The sequence below is a fragment of the Calonectris borealis genome, chromosome Z (assembly GCF_964195595.1).
Source record: "Calonectris borealis chromosome Z, bCalBor7.hap1.2, whole genome shotgun sequence".
NCBI classification, from domain to species: domain Eukaryota; kingdom Metazoa; phylum Chordata; class Aves; order Procellariiformes; family Procellariidae; genus Calonectris; species Calonectris borealis.
In genome coordinates this window covers 54806628-54829022 of record NC_134352.1, presented here as the reverse complement: position 1 = coordinate 54829022, position 22395 = coordinate 54806628, and the positions used below count along the sequence as shown (strand labels likewise).

The following is a 22395-nucleotide window of genomic DNA, read 5'->3' as shown; positions in this document are numbered from 1 at the left end:
CTTTTTTAATCAGTAGCATTATGCAAATCCATGTCACATATGGCAGTCTTTTAATCTTGGATGTCTCCTAAAAGAACTGGTAAGACTTTTTAAAATGCAGAATGTTTAATCATTTTTTCCCAGTATTTTATTTACTCCTTAGAGGTTTAAGATCACAGACCTAGCTGTTTTAACTTGATCTATTTCTCTTTTAATCAGAAAATTCTGCCCTCAGATCCATTTAGATGCATACAATAAACTTCACTATGTTACAACATTTTTTCATTGTACTATAAAATTCCAAGTGTCCCTCTCAGACACATCCAAAGACAGCACAACAGAAACAATGAGATTTCAAGAACATGGGAACAAAATTTTGCGAAATAATATCTTCTTTCAAGTGGAAATTCAAATTACCACAACTAATCTCAGTTTTTCTTCCAAAGGGACATCTAATGTAATAAAATTTAAACAGTGGTGAGTTTAATAATGTAAAAAATCTTTCATCCAACGTTTGCAATTATGTTGTGGAACTCCATGCTATATGCAATTACTGAGGCCAAGAACGTAGCGGGGATTCAAAACTAGGTTTGAACACGTGTAACAAGAGTTATAAAAGGTACCAAAATAAACACTTTGGAAGCGTTACTAAGCCTTGTGTTTCAGGGCTAATGCAATTTTTAAAAACTTGATATTGTCAATGGGTAGAAAGGAGTAATTTCAAATCTCTACTACATGCTTCTTAAGACTTTCTAGGAATCGCTTCGTATGGGCTACAGTCAGAGTTGGGCAACCGAATAAAACTGGCGTCGCGCCCCATTCTAGAGTAGCAATTACAGCATTCCACGTTTGTGCAACACCATAAAGAGGCAAAGTGACCATCAGTGTAGGATTACAGTTTGGCAGATTCTTAGTTTCTTGTTCATATATATTTGCTCTTAAACAGGGACCAATGTCTAGGTGTAGAACGGAGCTCTTCATCTTAGAAGGAGCAGTGATCATTCAAACCTCATTGATAATATTAGTCTTCTTATGGCTGCCAAAGATATGCAGGTAAGGCCTATATGTAAAATCCAACAAAATATTCTCTATATAGTTGCAACAAAATGTAATGTAGTCCAAATTTAGGTCCTGATCACCTTGTATAGTAATGTAGGTAAAGGAGAATTTTTTTTTTTAAACAATATTCACGTATTGATTTCCCTGGTAGCATGAAAACAAATGTAGCTGTCAACTAATTAAAATGCTAGGCAGACTGCATATTTTCATTGTAGGAATATTTACTTAAAATTTGAAAGAGAAGCACGCACTTAGCACCAAATGCTAAGACCAATGTATTAAACTTATGAAGGTACACACACAAAATTTCAGAAACACAATCATGTAAAATCCCAGGGGGGAAAAAGTTTAAAAGAATTATTAATACTGTTTTCAAGACACATTATCATAGCATAAAAAGGCATTTAATATTTGATTTATGTTGTTTTTTTCACCATAAACTGAAGACTGAGAAAATACTTATGATTAGGCAAATCACCAAATGGGTCAAAATCCCATTTATGGTTTTACATCTAACACTGATATTTCAAAAGGCTATAATATTTTGCTTTGTTTAGGGTCACTGACTACTATAGGATTAGAAATTTTAGCCTCATCATGGTATTTCTTACTTAAAAAAGGGAATCAAACATTACAGTTTAACTGTATATTGTCCCTGCTCCTTAAAATACTCAGTCCTTTCCTACAGGTACAATGCACATTTTTTTCATATTTTTACTATCTATTATTTAAAAAAGTAGTCTAATGTACTGTTTAATTTGATACTTTTAATTAGTTTGGCTAACATTTTCTGGTTTGCCTCTTAAATTTTGTTCCCATTCTCTGAATATGTTCATTTTCTTTAAGGGAACCAAATATCATGGGTCATTTACAGGAAGGTGAACCTGGCAAAACTTTTTAAACCCAGATGTCTGACTTATAAATTAATAAATAAGTTTATTTGCAATTAGATTTTTTCCTCTCTTCCTTCCCCCCATTACACAACTCTTTTTCCAAATAAAATCCTGTGAAAATCTTGAGTCTTCTGTTAAATAGACTTATTTCTGACTTAAACATTTTGTTCCGGAGAACTTTACATAACAATTCAGAAAGGCTGTCCAATTGCTGTTCGTGGCCTTTCCTGACCACGTAGTTAGTTCTCTTGTCTGGACCGGTGACACAGAAAGGGATATTTTTCTTGCATTTCATCACATATAATGCTAATTAAAATACCCTCTCTTCAGTGTTGAGACAGGTTATTCTACTAGGTAGCGGTAGATTTCTATACAGCTATATTCTTCTACAACGCAATGAGAAAAATTGTAAGTGACATTACAAAAAGTCTTGAAAAACCTTGTCAGAACTGCTATATGAGCCTCAGAGGTGGAACAAACATAAGCAGATTATCATAGGCAAATTCTTCAAGGCAATCATTTAAATTTTCTAATACATTTGAGAAGCTCTGTATTGTCAAACCCCACGGTATGCAGCTGCAATAAATGAGGGAAGATCTAAACTTCAATCAGTGGGATTGCCTTTTTCTTCACCAAGTAGCTAATATTAAAATGGATTTCACCTATGAATATTGTCTTCAGGCCTGGAGTAGCCAAAGATAAGAAGCTGTTTATAACTGTAAATTAAAACACCTTGCAGTTTAACTTGTAGCATGTTAGGACTGAAATAATTGTGACCTTGAATACAGTTCCCTACATTTTACATATCATATGCAAGCCCCGTCAGAGTTAGTAAAGGCAAATTTTATTTTCATTTACTTTGTTTCACTTAAATAGATACTCGATTATATTTTGGCCATCATTAATACCTGCCTGGCAACAATATAGAATAAACAGAAAATCTGTCTTCCTCCCAGGAAGCAGGTTAATGGTAAGGCAGAACTGGTAAGAAAATAAATCCTGAGTGAAAACCAGTGCTTTAGCATTTGGTAAAAGAGACACAACACCCAGGGCTGATCACCTTGGACAGTTTGCTTAAATTAAAACTCTAAAATGTTCAAATTTTTGGAAAGCTTTTTGACAAAGAAAGATATAATGAAGAGCTCTCATTAAACCCCTCTGCCAATCTTTTGGCAGTGAAATACTGAGGTTCCAACAATGTCTGCATGTGGGCATTTGTTTAAACTCTCTTGTTTAACATTCAGATTGTAAGTGGAAAAGAAAAAAAGGAAAGTTTGAACAGACAAGTCTCAAAATTCTCCCTGAGAATGTAAAGTTGAACTGATCTTTTTTTCCCATATTAAGGATTTGGCAACTGAAACTAAATAATCAGATATTTTGATAATGTCATTGTTCAACAAAAACCTCAATCCATGTATGGTTACTGTTATATTTGCTTTGTAGAATTATTATAAGTAATCAGCAATGATAATTTACTTTAGACACACGTTGGCATACACCCAGGGACCTGATGCATTCAGAGCTATATGTGACCCTGTGTCAATTTTAGTGCATTTTCATAATGAATTACTGAGTATGAACATCAGAAAAGGATGGTCATCACGGGAATTTACTGGAAGTACTTTAACTGACACTTCTTTATATTATTATGCAAAGATATCAGGAGGTAAATTTATATGGGATTTTAGGATTTGATTAGTTTAAGTTTAAAGGCCTCCTTACCTTCTATTGCTGAGAGTAGAACACGAGAATGGTCATATGCAATTACATTCGCATATCTATTCTTTGGTTTGTTTACTTCCAGGTTAGAGTGTTCCCACGTGAACTGCTGACCGGGATCAATAGACTTCAAAAGAGAAAGAGAAGAAAAGAAAAGGAAACTTTTAGCTAAGGACTATGTACTTGTTGTATTTATAATGATTACAAACCATATGCTCCCATAGTTTACTCTGGAAATATTTTGCTTCTGAAAGAAAATTATGACTTCGGAACACATTGTAACATATTATATCATATTATATAAAGCATTTTGTATTTATGCATCTGAAATTTCCATCAGGAATTTAAACCATAAGCTTTTCAAATCCAAGGCTTCCTCTTCAGAAAGGCAAGGGTATGCTATCCATCTTTTTATCTTTTCACTCAGTTTGGCAAGTGAGGGGTTCTAGCATAACAGAGAATGAAAAAAATGTCAGAAATCTCAAAAACACTGGGATGATGGGGAATAAATATTTTTGCCTTTCTCTATTAGTAAGTGCACATGTTCAAACAATTCAGTGCCCTGTTTACTAAATAAACTCCAAATGTTGCTGAAGAAGTTTTCCAGAAGAAAAACAATATTGTTTCTGTTCTTTCATTTTGATGCCAGGCCAACACACGATACCAGTGTTGCTCAGGGAACCAACTGCATATCATCCAGGAACAACATAAAGAGACTAGATTTTTATTTCTTTGAGTCATAAATAAGAGAGCAATTCAGGCATATTTGAAATTTTAATGATCTCTTATTTATACACATAACTATATGGTCCTAGAATCACTGTTTATTTCCTGCTTCTTTCATGTTCCAGGATGGAGTTACTGAAGCTTGTCCCATACTCCATCCTTCACCAGTAGGAAGACTCCACGCTCTACTACTTACTTTTACCTCTATGGTTGAGGTATACATACAGCTGAGTAAATACAAAATACGTAACAAGATGGTACCTGTTGACGGCGCTATGGTAGTGACTGTATGAAAGGTCATCTCACACTGAGAAGCCACAATTAATCACATACTGTTTTATTTTCCCTTTCTGAAACATTAGAGACCTTAAAATTGTTTCATCAACATGTATATGCAACTATGGCTTACAGCTCATGCCCTTTGCTTAATCCTGGTAACTATCAGCAGCTCACTATGCCATGTTGCTGTGAATTATAAAAAACTAATGACAGAGAAACCTAGATGGGGCAGTTCATCAATTCTATGTTGACTTTCCATGAGTAGACCAGCAACAAAGCACAAGTCAGAAGCTCCATACTGCCACTACAGCATCAAGCCATCACTTTTACATCACTTATACTGACTCCTCCCAGGGTTACAACAGCTGTGAGTCCATTTTATGTAATGGAAATGAAATATGACCTGTAATCTATTACAGTAGGTATTATAAGACAATGAACATGTGCGAAATTAATTAGTGTGATCTATAAGGTTTTATCCCTTAGATTAATAATTACTATTTGGCCAGTCAGAAAACTGCTTTATTCTTATGCATTTTTACATCTCTTATACAATTTATTTATGTAAGATTCAGAGAATGTCTTTGCTTCTTTCTTGAGATTATTCTAAAACAATTCATTTTGCCTGGCTGCCTTATAGAGAGGTGTTAGAATACCCCAGCATTTCTCTTAAGGAAACCAAGTGCCAGTACCTTATCTTATCTACTAATACCCTAGACTCAGTTAACTTTTGTAACAGTTACGAGCTAATTTTCCTGAATTTTGCTAACTTTCATTACAGTCCTCTGGAGCTGAGCCTGGCTGAGCTCCCCTGCATAACCTACCTGAGATCCGCTGTGCAGAGGAATGTGATGGTTCAGGTTCTGGCTTACCCTTTGCATACTGCTAGGGTGCAAAGTACAGTAGCTGAGGCAGAGCGTGTGGCAGCTCCTCCCTTAAGAGGAAATGAAATGGGACTTTTTAGAGGAATGAGGAAGAAATGAACTGCTTGGGAGCATGATAAAGGCCATCAAAATTTTACTTCTTGTTTGGATATGATTCACTTGAGTTGTATCACTATGTGTGTTACTAACAGTTCAAAAGGTGTTCTTAAATGGTTTGCAGCTCTGAATGAATCTGATTTCTTTTAATTTCTACAAAATTTTTGTCCCCAAAAAGATTTTTTTTTTTAAAAAAGCAATATTTGGGTTCACAATCTTAGCAATTTGTGGGACTATACTTAACATATCTTAATATGTTAATGGTATTAATATCTTGCTATTATTAAGCTAGTATCTTAATAGATTCGTTATTAAGAGTTTTACAAAATTGTTGATGGCTTTTTTTCAGCCTTATATATTGTTCCTATATATTTTGTTTTCGTATATAGAAACAACAAACTATCACCCAATTGGTATTCTGCCACTTGCAAAAGTAGACATCACTTCTGTGCTGTGCTCAAGTATAAACATAGCAACCTCATCCTTCCAATATTAGGACTTGGTCCTTCTCTGACCAAAACATTACCTTTTTCTGACTACACAGTGAAATTCCTATTTATTAATTTTTATTTCATTTTCTTACAATTTATTTTCATCACATTAATATTTTGCCATCCTCTGAGATGGATGGCTGATAGAATTTTGAAGCAAGTAAGCACTGCTTCATTTAAAAACAGAAATATTTTTATCTTTACTGCTAAGTACTATTTATTTCATCTAAGGAGAAGAGAAAGAGTTTGGACCACATTTCCATCAGCACCGGGAAGAGGAGAGTCATATACATACACAGTATATTTAAGACATATAATATATCTCTTTATCAGCTGACCAGCAATTCATCTACATCATATGACTTCAAAAGCAATCAAATTTACATAATGACTTATTTCAGCAAGAATCTCCCCTTTTTTCCTTTTTGAATGAATGAAGGTGAATAACATAAATTGTGCAGGATGTTTGCAGGTCAAATTTTCAGTATTTTAGAAAGTAATTAGTATGAGTTTAGCTCAGAATTCTAGTAATAATTCAGAACATAAACATAGTAATTTCAAAATAAACAGAAAATGCTCTCAATATATTAGTGCATTATACTGTAAATAATTTTTTAAATAAAATCAATTATTTGACCAGGAATAAAGCACATCTACACTATCTGTGGCTACCTAGTCAGAATTTTTTGAGAGGCACATATGCAAACATGCTAGCTAAAGAGCAGCCCACTGCCCCAGAATGAGGCAACAATACTCTGCATTGTTCTAGATATATAACTGAAGGAGACACTCTGCCTGATCTTTTAGGTTTTTACCTACAGTGCCCAAATATTCTGGAAATTACTTCACAATATAAGATGTCACGTATACTTTCTCTTCACACTTGACAAGAAAACTGGAAAATAACAGAATAAACTGGCGGATTAACATGCTGCTAGTTTTGAGCCTAAACTGCAGGACTCAGGCTTTACACTAACAAAAATAAAAAGGATGTACACAAATTAAAAATACCCATAAATCATCTATTCATAATTATAACTACTTGCAAACATAAAGTTTAAGGGTGCATTTTTGCATATACAGTTGCACTTAAAATATTATGGTCTAAGTAGATTCTTACCCATTATGAGAAAGAGCTTCAGCCCTATATTAGTCCTATTGTTAAAATGAATTTATAGATTATTAAGAATACTTTACATTTAACGCTTAGCTTCAACTCTTCAGTATTATTCTTCCCCTTCACCCCTTACTGTTTAAGTGATCTAAAGCTGCTTTTCGATATCAAGAAAAAAAATCGAACAGCAGCTTTCTCTGTCAGCTATTTGTAGAAGTAGATGAGAATACGTTCATCAGCAGCATATTATATTCCCCATTCACTTCTTTGTATGATGTATGGCCAGATGGTGTAATTCAATGATTAATATTTAGGCCCGCATGCAGACATAGTTAACATAAATTATGTCAAAACCAGGCAAATGGACTGAACTTTAATCTTTCCTGTTTTTCTCACCATTCTGAACCATTTTGTGGCCTTACTATCCTCCCACAAAGCACTGTTTTGGCAAAAGAAAGTTAATCTATATTTCCTCAGACTTAATAGCCACACTGGAACAAAGAATAGAGTGGTATTGGCAGACACATTTCAAAAGTGTGAAAGACCAATAATTCATGAATAACAAGTCTGTACTAACAGTTTTAATGAGTGCTTTAATGGTTTAATGGATGGCACTTTAATAGGATTTCTAGTATATTCATTCTAAAAGCTTGCTTTCAATAAAGCTGTCATTAAAAAAGAACTGGATTTCTTCATAGCATAACGGTGTAGTATGGGTGCTTTGTGCAAAAGAAATAAAGATATCTGTAATACTGTTATTACCCTCCCATGCTTTGACTAATCTTTCAGCTTTTGTGTTCTAAATGATCGGCTGCTGAAAAAAGGTCTGATCTATTACCGGGAAAAGACTTGAGCAATATTTACTAGTACAATGCACCATCCGTAAAACAGTTCTTTGACTATGAATCATGGTAATCAAAACGTGTTTCCAGCAGAATTTCAAGTAAACTCTGTACCTGCTCATTGTGAAGTTTTCCTTTATGCTACTTAATCAAGAGGCAAATGTTCCCTGCTGTGATAGTGAGTCTTCCAGGAGTACATCCTGGTACAGTACTGGGGAAGGAATGAGTATGACAAAACGCCACCCTTCCTGGTGTAAGCTGACATATGCCTGCCTGCCCTGGAACAGTGCTCTACTAAGGGTCACTATGCCAGCAAATTTAAAGCAGGCATAGGTTTGAGTCTTTGTGTGTCATGGGGATTGTGAGTTACTGCATGGGTTTCACAAGCCCAGAGGGGGAAGGAAGCATGTCCTGTAAAGAATTTCCCAGCACTGTAGGTGCTGTGTTTGAGGCTCAAATTAAATCATCAAAAAGCACTGGGTCACAGAGAAACCTAAGACCAGGTAGAGAAAGAAGAATGGAAAAGACAAATTTGAGAGGATGTCAATGCAAACAGACTCTGCACAACTGGAGAAAGTAGTCAGCTACTCATAAAATGAACAATTTGACCCTCTTTTACCAATGTCAGCGATTGCGATGAGAATTTTGTATTATAGTTGATGAATCTATAATAGGATGCTATTGTATTATGCAGGAAACTTGCTCATAGAATGAGATTTACATACTGTACTGCCAAAACATGAATGCTACATGCATGAACATTAATACACGATCATGGTAACTTCCAACCAGAATTACGTTTTCTTATTAAGGAAGAGTTTTTCACATTGCTCTGTAAAGTCTGCCATTTTCAAGATATATGGTGGGGTAAACCCCCATATTTTGCATGACTAAATCTTCTTTGGAACTCAAATATAAGTTTGCATCCTGGTCCGAAAAGCAGTTAAAAACGCATAGATGAGCATTTCCTGTTGACTCTCAAAGGAAAGTTCAAGAGTAGCTAGAAATACAACTAAGGCTTTTGCCAAACTCCTCTCAAGAACAAAGATATTTCCTCTACAATATCAAACTAATATTCCTATGACCAGATGAGATAATGTAAAACCTGATTCCAATGAAATCAAACAAGCTATATATGCATATAACGAACGTATACTTAAGGAGGAAAATAACCATTATTTGAAAACATCTTTGAAGGAGAGTCTATATTACATAAAAAGCTTTAGAAAACCTAACTTTTTAAGAACGAATCCTACTGTTTTCTATTTCTTTGCCTCCAGTCTTAAGTATAATCTGCTTATTCTCCATCTGCAATTAAAATCCTTTGTCCATGATATCATAACCATTTGTGGCAGAAATAATTTTGTGTTGAAAACAGAGGATTACATTCTACGTCAGGTAGGAAATAAATATCAGGAGCAGAAGAATACTTGAGTAATGAAAAACCTTGCTTAGTTTAAATATTTTCATGATTAAAGCATCCTGCTGTTTTGTTTTATGTAGTACATGAAATACAGCAGCTCTTAAATGCTAAACTTTTTCTCATATGAGACACTGGTGCTGCTTTAAATTTTCAACTTATTTTTAAAGCACTGTCAACATTTATTTTTTTAAGAAAGGAGTAAAGGAGTGAAATTCTTCACTGATTCCTCCATTTCCCTCCATAAAACCAAATTAACCTTTCTAAAAAGCCTCCACGAAAACCAGTTTTACCTATAATGACCTACATAGTCTCTCCTTGAATATTTTCTCTTGCTATAAGAAGTGGACTACTTTCCTCTTCCTACACATATCACTGTTTCAGTTGGGCAAAATAAAACTGACATTTATTACAGTATTTGGCTATTTAAACCATCTGCTTGGCATAATAGCATTAGGTATTAGACCAAAACCTAGCATCCTAATATGGTAACACCAGCTTTCTTTTATCTGAATATTCTTTTAATCATATAAGCATAAACAAATGCTGTTATCCCAAGGAAGCATTCACAGCACAATGGAAGGAGACAATACATTACTATAAATCTTGACTGGTGCCACTTCAGGTTCCTGCATTATGTCTTTAAAATTCTCTATCATAACTATCCTGCTGGCTTAGATACTAGCCTAGGTGGAACTAAGCACCAAACAACCTAGGTGAATGCAACAGCATATGTGCTATTAATAAGAAGACAAACAACTTTCCATCGTTCACTGAGTACACTAATTGTTTCTCAATAAATGGAGCACATCCTATGAAAGTAAAAGTTACAGAATACCAATACATGATGTTTGTAATATTAGAAAGAGGAAACTATTGTAAAGATAAAGAATAGAAAACAAATTTTTGCTGAGAAGAAATTGATTTTTGCATATGGGTCACTATTATTTGTAATGATATGGCAGTTAAGTACAGCTGTTTCTTTGGTACAGATTAATTGAGTAGGTTATCTGTTCTTCATTGACTTTTAAAGTGTTTTATATCAATAATAAGTTTTATATGTGCTTCTACTATATAAAATTTATTGTGTTTTAGTGCCCAGTGTTCATCTTGTTGCAGCTTGAGACACAAAAAGATAAATGTATCTTTTACATTCAGATAAATAGATAAATTCAGTGAATTGTCTTATCACAAATCCTACCCACTGATACTGAAAAGCTACAATAAAACTTGTAATAGCACAGCAGTGTGGCACAGAGTCAAAATGCATCTTCATCTTTTCCAACACTGAGCGTTAAAACAAAAGACCGGCTGTAATTTACAGAAAGAAGCCTGATGAGGAAAAACATTAAAATTATATACAACTTCTCGTAACATTAGTTTACCAGTGCACACACACCCATACACAGTAAATCATACAATAACACATAGAGGTCGGTAGTGTAATTTTTGTGTTGAAGTGTCAGGTTCTCACACAAAAATGGTATGAATCTGAATCTACTTCTTCAAGGGTGTAAAGCTATGACTACAGATCTTGAATAATAAATGTGAAACTGTTTTACACAAGACCCAGGAATCTGCTTTGGAGGAATAGATTTTCTGTTCTATGTTATAGGAGGAAATGACTTTACAAATACATCTAGTGTATATTGCATAAAGTAGGCAGAACATTACTGTTTTGATTCAGTCTATCTCCCTGACCATGTTTTATTGTTAAATTCTGAAGCCTGAGTTAAGAAGGAGATACGATATAAAGGTCAGTTTCTTCTGAATATGGCTTTCTGTTTAGCAGATGTCAAGTCCATATGGAGCCTTGCATTACATAAAAATCCCACTGAAACTGCCAAAGTCGGCAAAAGCTTCATGATAATCAGTTGGGGTCAAAACCTTGTCTTTAAATTAGGCAATACAAAAGAACTATGTGACATGAAGGATATGTCATGTTAACAAGGTAAACCAACATTTTCCTAAGGCTTGGGGATTGCAAACTAATAATAATTAATGAAGGATTATGAAAAATGTATTTTGAAGTAGAAATGAACTTTATTGGGAAAAGGACATAGCAATATCTATGCTAAAACTACAAAACCAGTTTATGGAACAGGTGAATTATAAATTTATTTAAATCTTGCAGTAGTCATAATCTTTAAGGCGTGGCCCCTGTTCTCCCATGAAATCTGGTATTCAAGGTAAAGTTTGAGAGAAGTGTAATGATAGAAGTCTCCACTGTTCTCATGATCATTCCCTGTAAGAGCTGGGGTAGGAGAAGCCCTGAAGAAGACACTATGAAATAGTTTCTGAAGACTTGTAGAAGTAGTAATACACTCTTTTTACCACTCATAGCAATGAAGGAGTTCTACTTCTTTTCTTTTCTTTTTTTTTCTTTTTCTTTAGAATATATAGTTTATACTATGCATATTGTTACTTCTTTTTTGCAATACCTACTTTCCCAACTTGCCACATTACCCTGGGCGTTCCTTTCAGAACCAGAGTGCAGAGGGATGCAGTTTGGACTTACAGGCCGCACATCCACACGGCCGACAGCGCAGGCTGTAACAGAGAAGGCGGCTCTATCAACAGCGCTACGGATTTTTTCATTTCTTTCTGCGTGCGTGCAGCCCCCCCGCCCCAAACAGGCCCATACAGGCTGTATCGATGGGCCGAGGCCAACTGGATGAGGTTCAACAAGGCCAAGTGCCGGGTTCTGCACTTCGGCCATAACAACCCCAGGCAACGCTACAGGCTTGGGGCAGAGTGGCTGGAAAGCTGCCCAGGGGAAAAGGACCTGGGGGTGCTGGTTGACAGCCGGCTGAACATGAGTCGGCAGTGTGCCCAGGTGGCCAAGAAGGCCAACGGCATCCTGGCCTGTATCAGAAATAGTGTGGCCAGCAGGAGTAAGGAGGTGATCGTGCCCCTGTACTCGCCACTGGTGAGGCCGCACCTCGAATACTGTGTTCAGTTTTGGGCCCCTCACTACAAGAAGGACATGGAGGTGCTGGAGCGTGTCCAGAGAAGGGCAACGAAGCTGGTGAAGGGCCTTGAGCATAAGTCTTATGAGGAGCAGCTGAGGGAACTGGGGTTGTTTAGTCTGGAGAAGAGGAGGCTGAGGGGAGACCTCATCGTGCTCTACAACTACCTGAAAGGAGGTTGTAGCGAGGTGGGTGTTGGTCTCTTCTGCCAAGTAACTAGCAATAGGACAAGAGGAAATGGCCTCAAGTTGCGCCAAGGGAGGTTTAGATTGGACATTAGGAGAAATTTCTTTACTGAAAGAGTGGTCAGGCCTTGGAACAGGCTGCCCAGGGAAGTGGTGGAGTCACCATCCCTGGAAGTATTTAAAAGACGTGTAGATGAGGCACTTAGGGACATGGTGTAGTGGGTATGGTGGTGTTGGGTTGACGGTTGGACTCGATGATCTTAGAGGTCTTTTCCAACCTTAGTGATTCTATGATTCTATGATTCTATGACTTATTATTTCTTTAATGGCAATTTCAGTTTCTTTCTCAACTAGATTTCGCACAGCACAGAAAGGAACATATTCTCAGAAAAAAAAAACAAACACCAAAAAAACCCCATTTGGGAAGCTTTGTGACAGATGGATAGAGAATAGTGGGTTGAGTTTGGGATTATCTGATGAGAGCAATCCTGTCTTCTCTCATGGTCCACGTTTACAGAGAAGTTTTCCTTCACCTTCCCTAGGAGGGTGCAAGGAAGTTAGGGGGCTTTCATTAGAAAATGATGCCAGAGGGTATAAATCAGCAGGGGAGATAACATGTAGATGTGTGCCCTCTGTGAGGGAAATTTTTTCTCTCTTTTGGAAGTAATGAAGAGACGGGGAGGTTTCTGTCTGTCTGAAGAGAAAGTGGGAACAGGCAAGGAAGCAATACTCTTCCAAAAGGAGAAAAACAAACTTGTTTGCAATTTTGATCAGAAATTCCGGTCAAAAAGCAGTGGACGGAAGAGGAGCAAGGATGGAACAGGAGCAAGCATTCAAATATTTCTGAAGAGCTGAAGAGGGTGCATATAATTTGAAAAGATGTGTTTGAGTTGTGAAACAAGTAATTCTTCTGAAGTGGCAACTAAAGTAGGGTGTGCTAAAAAGTGATTAAAACATCCTTTTGAAATGGAGCTAACCTCCTGAAAGAAATTCTACAAACTGGATGAGAAGTCAGTGTTCATCAGGAAACTGTACATATAGATTTTATTTTATGGTATCACAAAGTTGTCATAACAGTTGTTGTATACTATCAGTCACCCATGCAATGTAAGAAATTCCATACAAAGTAAAATAAAATAATGGAATGCCAAGGAGGAAAGGGTGTTATGAAAAAAAAATTTCATCAGTGGTAACTGATGAAAAATGTTTGTTTCCCCAAATGGGAATTAACTGGAGGACTTTATTACTAGCAATAAAGGTCAGTGGTTTCTGGCTGCATGTTACACCTTTAACTCTTGAAGATGAAAAATATTTCTTTTTCCTTCTGTGTCACCAGTTCAAATGTAATCTGAAGTGATAATAACTGAACTGTTACCATCTGTACGCATTTCTGCCTCAGAATTGGATAGTTGCTTTTAAGGGACATTAGTGAGGACTGCCGCTGAAAGAGAATGTCCCAAGCCCCGACCACAAATGTTCCCACCAGCTCCCTTGTGCTGGCACTAGAGCTCATGCAGCGATGTGGTGAGCTAGTTCAGGGAATTGATCCAACTGAAAGCAGCAAAGAAAAATAAAACAATTAGTTTTCAGCTGAATCTATTTCCTGAGATAATCCTTGAACAGCTGCACGTGCACTAGTGCCAGGATTGGCACAAGAGAGACAACAGGAATGCACAGCCAAGACAGGGAGATGACTTACAGTGATCATCACACTGCAGCCTTAGTCCACTGCCTAGACTAGACCACAAAATCAAATAGCAGTGCTTTTAACTACTTCTGTTTCAAAATGGATGAACCTTGGACTAGATGGAAATGACGTGCTCTCTCTAAATCTGGGATTTCAAAGATTGAACCCCCTTGGGCAAAGCAATGTGAATGAAGCTTGATGTTGACCTACAGTTGTCCACATTTTAATCTTGAATGTCTGACCACTCTGCCCCAGATGATATGTTTTGTTAAAAAAACAGAAAAAAAGAATGTGAAAGCTGGGTTGTTTACACAGACTGGTAAAAAGTTCTGGAGGGACAGATACTAAGAATTTAATGATTTAATATATTTTCACAATCTTGAGATTACATTCTCAAGATGATTTTAATGATTTAAATAATAAAGGAAATATAAAGCACCAAAACTTTTAAGTTATATTACAGCATAAGAAGAACCATGCCATCTCCACAACATGTTAAAGACGTAGTAAAGGTGTGTATTGTTTATTTTTATGGAAGTTACTTTGTTAAAAATGTAATGACATTTTTAATTTATTAAATGGAATTTCCTATATAGATATTCCAAGGAATTTGCCCATAGTACGACAGGAAATGAGTGTCAAATTTGTACCAAATGTTAGGTTTTTTTATGGTGAACATTCTGTTACATAAATTTCTCTGATTGTTTATATGCTACGATCTTCGTACTTAAGAACACAGGATTTACACACAAAAATGTGCGAAGATACTCCCATATTTTTTGTGATTGCAACAGTAAACAGCAATCCTGAATGCTCTTCAAATAAATGTATTTCTTTGAATTGGTGAGACTGTATTTTCCTTTTGACATCTAATGAGATTATTTTTTAGAGCAGTCTTACGGTCTTTCTGAACACTGCGTTCAATTAAATAATAAGCAATTGTAGTTCTCTATCATAGTAATTAGTATTAATTTTCACCATTTTCTGTCAAGACTTTTTAAATACATTGGGAATTTACAGGATCTCTGTACCATGCTATAACATGTACATGTTACTACGGAATCAACATGTGAAAGTCTTCTTCAGTGTTTTTTATTGCACTGTCAGTGTTCATATGAATCTTCAAATGCAATGAATGTGCAGTCCCTAAAAAAATGAGAGTAACATGGGTTTTTACTCCACCATGCTTACAAAGTCTTGGGGAGTTTTAAGCAAGGATTAGTAACACAACAGACTATAAAGAAAATACTGTGTCAGTGATCCCTCTGGGAGGTGTTAATCCTTGGATCACTGACACGATCACCCATGGCTGCTCAAAAGAAGCATTCTTTTTCTGATGGTTCAGTGCATACTTCATCCACAGATTTTTGACATAGGCGATATTGGCATTGAAGAAACAGCTATAATTTACGATGTTTAACTGGCTATCTAAGTCCCTTTAGCCACAAATTACTGACATGAGAGGTGTTACTCTCCACAGTACCAATGCATGTCTGAGTATACTCCATGGATTACTGACAAGTAACGATTGCTCTCTTCCAATTAAATTCTTTCATGCTCTTATAGACCATCATTCACAGATTATCAATGTGGTATTATCGTCGGGAGGAAAATACAATGTCTTGAAACTGTTAGATTAGGAAAGACAGTAGGCAATAGCAAGTTCTTTCAATCCATCCAAAATTAACACAGTGGACTGTAACTTCTTTGGAGCTTATACTGTATGCGTCCTGTCAACATTATACAGGAGAATTTTTAAATAATCTAAGGATCTTTTAACTGCAGAATAGATGGATGTTTGTGTATATTAAAAACAGTAAGTGATGTATCATTCATACGCTACTTCAAGTCTGTGCTCATGGAATCTGCCTGACACGTATCCTTATAAAAAGAGAACAGATTATTACAATCAAAGGAAAGGAGCCACCTCACCAACATAGTCATTTTACACAGAGAACTTTTTTTATCATGGTTTTAATATCATACAAAACTGTCACCATCAGGGTAGATACATATCAGAGAAGTCTAGGGAAACAAAAAGCATGACATTTTAAACAATAATGAGATAAGTGAATAATGAGAAAGTGGGGAAAATTACCTCATACTCCTGTGAGAACTTCAAATTGTCATTTGCTTTCAATCTATCAATGTGATCTGCAAGTTCCAAGATAGGTATTGGGGGATGACTGGCCATACCTGTTGAACAAGAAAGAAGAACAGAATTTAAAGTAAACTACAGTGATGGCATCACTCTAAAATTTAGAAAATGCAGTAGTTAGAATGGCTAGGAATGTGTAAGTAGTAAAGATGTCATATGTGAGAGAAGCAGGCAAATAGTTTGGTTACTCAAAGCAGGACATGCTCTGGATAGATGAGCTCTGAAGCCAAATTAAAAGAAGTCACCAAGCATATTCCCAAAGCTAACATTCCTAGTGTAGAGGAAAGAGTTACTGTGATATGAGTCAATGAGGTTAGCTAGGCATGGAAAAATGAGACAGTTAGACCTGATGTTGACCTCTGCTTTGAGTAATGACTCTTAATGTCATTTCAAACTCCTCCTGCACTGCATGAAATGGAAACTCCATTGAACTAGATGAGGAAAGGTGAGCTGAGAAACAGATACTGAAAGAGCCCTAAAGGGGAAAGAATAGTGTTTTGACAGAAAACAAAGTGATTTATGCATAATCAAGAAAAATGAACTTGAAGAATGAAGGTTACTGAGGTAACCGGAGATACCTGAACCTGCAAAGGAAATGGTAAAAAACCAAAGAAACCTCAAACCAACATAAAACTAACTTATAAAATAAATTATAAAAAATGAAATGGATAGTTTGAGGATTAATAACAATGCATCAAAGTCTAGAAGACTGACTACATATTCTGACTAAATTAGAAATACTTAAATATTTTATGAAATTTTGAGGTGATTGACATTCACATGCAACTATGAATGACTAGAATAACATGCACCATTGCTTTTAGACAACAGTCACTGAAGACAACATTGGACATCAGACAATTAGAACTTCAAAAATGTTTTCACTAGTAGCAGATTGTAGAGGCAGGGGTTGTACAGTTTGGCTGGACACATATACTGACTGCACTAGTACCTTAAAACATGCTTAATCTGAAATCCCATTTATCAACCCCCAAAAGTACCTACAATCTACTTCAGGTGTAAACATCTTTGTCCGCTGATGAAGATACTGAGTGAAAAAGAATAATAAGAAGAGCTGGGAATCAGAGATAGAGATGGGTGTGGAAGGGAGTATAGGGACAGCAAGGCAAAAGAAAGACAGAAAAGATGTGGGGTCAACTAGAACAATCTGCCAGCTGAAGATCTGTCAGGCAAAAATTTGTGAACGTTTGTTTCATGCTATTAGTCTTCACGACCCTTCTCCAAAATGCTTACATTCTTCTCTTCATGTTTATACTATCACACCTAAAATGAAAGTGGTTTCAATTGCTTGTGGGAAGAAATCAGAGCTGGCTAGAGAAATTAAGCTAGTGAACCCCAGAATCTCTTGAAATTACAAAGGGAGAACAGTGATGATTCAAGGGGGCTCAAGCTGGAAGCCATGTTGCACAATGCAGTTTGCTTTGTCACCGTGAATATCAAGAGCATGCCTAAGACAGTTGCATTTCCTGTAAACGTAGCTGAAAATGACTATGTGGTTACAACACAGTCACACTATAGCATGTTTTTCTTTTTTCTTTTTTTAAAATTCTTGTTTTCTTTTTGATTCTTGGACATTTCAGGTATCATACTAGAGTCCAAAATAATGTTCAGCAGCACTGGCCCTAATTCTTCTGACCCTATGCATATATTTATATATTACCTTCATAACACATCTGTGATGGTGAGACATTATTTAAAGTAGATAATAAGGCAAGCTGTCGGTCAACTAACAAAGCAGAATATTCAGATATAATGGGGACATCTATAAATTTCAATTAACAAATTAGTCTATAAGTACTAATTTATTTGAATCAGTTCTGGGTGTCTCCCATTTTCATAGAAATTTCACTTAATAAAACTTTGCTATTCTCAAAATGAGTGTGGGTGACAGTCATCTAATAATTACACTGATTGATCCAGATCAAGCACCCTTATGGAAAATATGTGAGTGAAAAGGCACAAAAGAACTCTAGATTGATCCAGAAATGGAGGTGGACTGATGTACATCTAAAACAGTGCTTGAACAGAGAAAATAATAGAGACAAAGATGTTTAGACCTTTTCGAGCGAATCGTGGGAGAGAGTTATTATCATATAAGGACTGAGTGGTAGTTTGGCTAGAGAGGGAGGACACAGAGCCAATCAGGGAGGCGTAGGGGACTGAATTACTGCTCAAAGCTGTAAAAAGTAAAAGCCAATCGGAAATGGGAAACAAATTAGTAACAGCAGTAGACCATCATAATCAATCAATCTCGTACATACAGGCAGTTCAGACATGCACAAAACAGCGTCTGGAAACTCAGATAAGAAGATGTCTAAAGGTCCAGTTACCCTACTGTAAACATAAAGGACATAAAACCAAAGAGAATGAGACTTGTTCATTACATGATGAACCTGACCAAATCACCAGCATCATGAACAGAAATCTCAATAATTAGCTTACTGTGAAGGAATTATTATTTTAAAGACGCTGAGCATCCATTCTTTTTAAAACTATTTTTGTTTATATGCTCCTCTGTATGCCACTTGACATTCCTACAGGGAGATTTCATATTAAACACTTTGTGCAAAATGAAACTTGACATAAAACTTTCTTTTCTAAGGAAAAAAAGGAACTACTTACACCTTCAGAAACTGGCAGACTTTGACTGCATATAACCCCTTTCTCCACACCTCATTTTAGGCACTTACACTTGGACAATTATTAACTTTCTGCAAATAATGTTTTGTAGCTAACTTATGAAATAAGTTGGTATATTTTCATCTTTTAAATATATAAAATGTGCTCTACTGAGATGATAAAAGTACTTTTAAAAAGAACTGCTGAAGGACTTTTGTTATGTAATCAGTCTATGAATCATAACACGCATCATAACAGAATATGCTATGAGTGAACATTTTAGCATCTCATCACATCTCATGCAAAACCATGAGGCTCCTACTGAGCTTAACATGAGTTGCATGTGAACAGCAGGTGTAGAACTTGACTCAAAAAACCCACCCAAAATACAGCTAAACACACTTATTTTTGTGACTACAAATAAGAAAATACACTTATTTGCTGACACACCTCCACATCAATCAACATATGCTATGAAAACACAAAAAATTAAAGGCAAAATACAGCTAAATTACAGCAGATCCTGTGACATGCTAGAAGGTCAAAAGAAACACCATGCTGAAAACATGCTTTCAAACTTTCTTTAAAATAAGAAAATAAAGAGATAAAAGCACTTAAAAACTCAAACAGAAAAAAAATCAAAAACCACAACATGCAAAACACAGCTGAAATTGTATCCATAAGAAGCTTTTATTTCCAGATTTGGTAGAAGATTGCCAAATGTGATTGATCTTATGCAGCCCAGTAGTAATCCCTCCACATGAATTAAATGAGAATGTATGGTTTAATTACAGTGTAGAATTATCTTTTGGTTAATCTGTGGTAAATACATAACTAAGGAACATGTGATAACATATGTGCCACAATTTCAAGGAAAAACTGAGAGAGCAAGGTCAGAATTCATCTACATAGTAACAGACATTAAACTTGTTAAGTACACTCCTTTACCCCACTGAAACAAGTGGGTATTTTTGCCTTGCAATTAGTGCGTTAAATTATGATTTTGGTTGTTGTCAAGGTTTTATGATAAGGGCTTTTAAAAACATTTAAGAAACACACATTTAATTACAAATTTAGACCTGTAGGTTGACATGCCCAGAATAAACAAGAAGAAAGTTAAAAGTTAAACAAAGTGCATAGCTGCTAGCATACAGACTACAATCCAGAAGAACTGAAAATGTGACACGTTACTTTCACAGAAATTTATGAAATGAGTTGTATTTCAGATCCACATTGAATTAATATTCTGTGATTTAAAAAATTGATGTATTACAACCTTGTTTTTATTTAATAACACAGAATACCCTACCACACACCAATCTATGTTGATTAAGATGTTGTCCCTTTATAGAAAAAGTAAGGAATCAGTAACAGTAATTACTGTTACTGATACTTACCCTCATCAAAAAGGTAGACAGAAATACATATTTAAAATTTGGACATGAAAAAATGGACAAAATGAAAGATGACACTGATTCAGGAGGAATTTGGCATCCATGAAATTTAGCAAGGATGCCTTTAATATATTTGACAAAAAAATTACAGTTACTTTAAAATTTCTTTTTCATACAGTTAGAGCTAAGCCAGAGGTTGATCTTACATCTCGTGTACAAAGCTAAATTTACAAGATTAGCTCTAGAGAAATAGGTCGCTCTGCAAAAGCTATTCTAAAATAGTTACCAATGTGCATATAATATTGCAAAATGAAATCACTTTTATTCAAGAAGAGTTTATGTTCTTCAAAACTAGATTAATTAGTCTGGAATGAAAGTAATTTTTGTTCTGTATCAAAGACTTAGCTCTACCAAGCAGCCTTAGGGGCTCTGTAGCCTCATGGCAGAAGCCCCAGCTCTGAGTGAGGTGTAAAAGCCGTCTACACTGAGAAAAGTTTTCAGACCCTGATCTAAAATTGTTCAATACAATAACGTGTTGCAAAACTATTGGCTAAAATCCAGAAGAAAAAAAAAATTACTCTTGTGAGGAGCAGAACTTTTAGCTCCATCTCCCAGCTAAGCTTTTGATGCCTCTAGGTTTGAAAGTAACCAAGTGGGATATCAGAGAAGTGCCATTTGCACTCTGAAGCCTATACCTCTCTGCCTAAATCCTTCATGTGAGTCAAGTTCACGTGAAGAGCTATACGTAGGATCGCTCACTGTGAGAAAGCTATTCCAGCCTGTTTTTGCCATGGAGACAAACCACAGTACTTCCTTCAGCATTGTCATGATTCTCATAAACAGAAATTGTGTGGATAAACCAAGGGAAGAAATTTCCTGCTACCTTGCAAAGCAAGTGACTAAATTCAGACATCACTTTTTCCACTTTTGTTATTTGCACCTTCTTTCCTCTGGACCTGTTTTACCCTTTTTCTGCCCTATGTTGGAAATAAGTTAGTGGAACTTCCTCAGGAACTCAGGGCACAAGTGTTCTGTGAGCACTTACTTATCTAATAAAAAAGGCAGAGTCTTTAATTCAGAGCTGTAATAATTCTATTTATTTTTCTTGTATTTCAAAGCATCTTATTTAGTTTGTAAGAGATAATGAGATAATTGTTTAATTGGCACCCAATTACACAAATTACTTATAAGTGTGACACATTTTATACTTAAATGAGGGAAAAAACCAATCACTTTTGAGTCATGACTCAGTTTAGTTCTTTGGCTGATTGGCAGATTGAAATCTTTGCCTGAGCCTTGGGTCTCTCATAATCCACTCAAACCTCTTAACATCAGTTATTTTCCTCTATGTAAAACCAAGCTTCCTCATTTGATAAAACGTTTTGTGAGGGCTTAATTATTATCTCTTCCCTACCTTTACTCTCCCATGTGGCACAGAGACTTTTAAAATTTGCGCACCAGGTTAATGATTTTAATCCCGTATTTCATAGGAAATTTGTAGAACGGGAAGACTGTGACTGACTTTTCCTCAGCTACTCCAGTTCCGAAAGAATAACAGACTTATAGAGGAAATCCTGTATGTTACTGAGAGATTGGGTATTTTCACATTTACTCGAAGAAAACTTGGCACAGCTGTGACCCTCTCAGTAGCAAATGGGCTTATCTAACAAATATACATTTCTGGATAACACATATGGACATGGGATCTTGTTTTCAGATGTAGAACTGTGGGCTATTCCAAATGTCAAGATAAAATGTCAAATTTATCTGTGGAGTTATGCCATCCAGTGAGGAGTGAAGCCAGAGATGAAGGCTTCTTGGACAAGGTAAAATAGGAAACTCTTTAGGTAAATACTAGAT

At 35.8% G+C, this 22395-nt stretch overlaps 1 protein-coding gene across 1 annotated transcript in view; it reads right to left on the bottom strand.

Moving 5' to 3' along the window:
- The window catches only part of PTPRD (protein tyrosine phosphatase receptor type D), a 1348716-nt gene that overhangs the window by 60126 nt on the left and 1266195 nt on the right, over positions 1–22395 (bottom strand). The window contains exons 34-36 of the mRNA XM_075138097.1: positions 17044–17085; positions 16442–16539; positions 3654–3777 (exon numbers count right to left, since the gene is read on the bottom strand). Of these exons, the coding sequence (XP_074994198.1) occupies positions 3654–3777; positions 16442–16539; positions 17044–17085 (264 nt within the window). The remainder of the gene's footprint in view (positions 1–3653; positions 3778–16441; positions 16540–17043; positions 17086–22395) is intronic.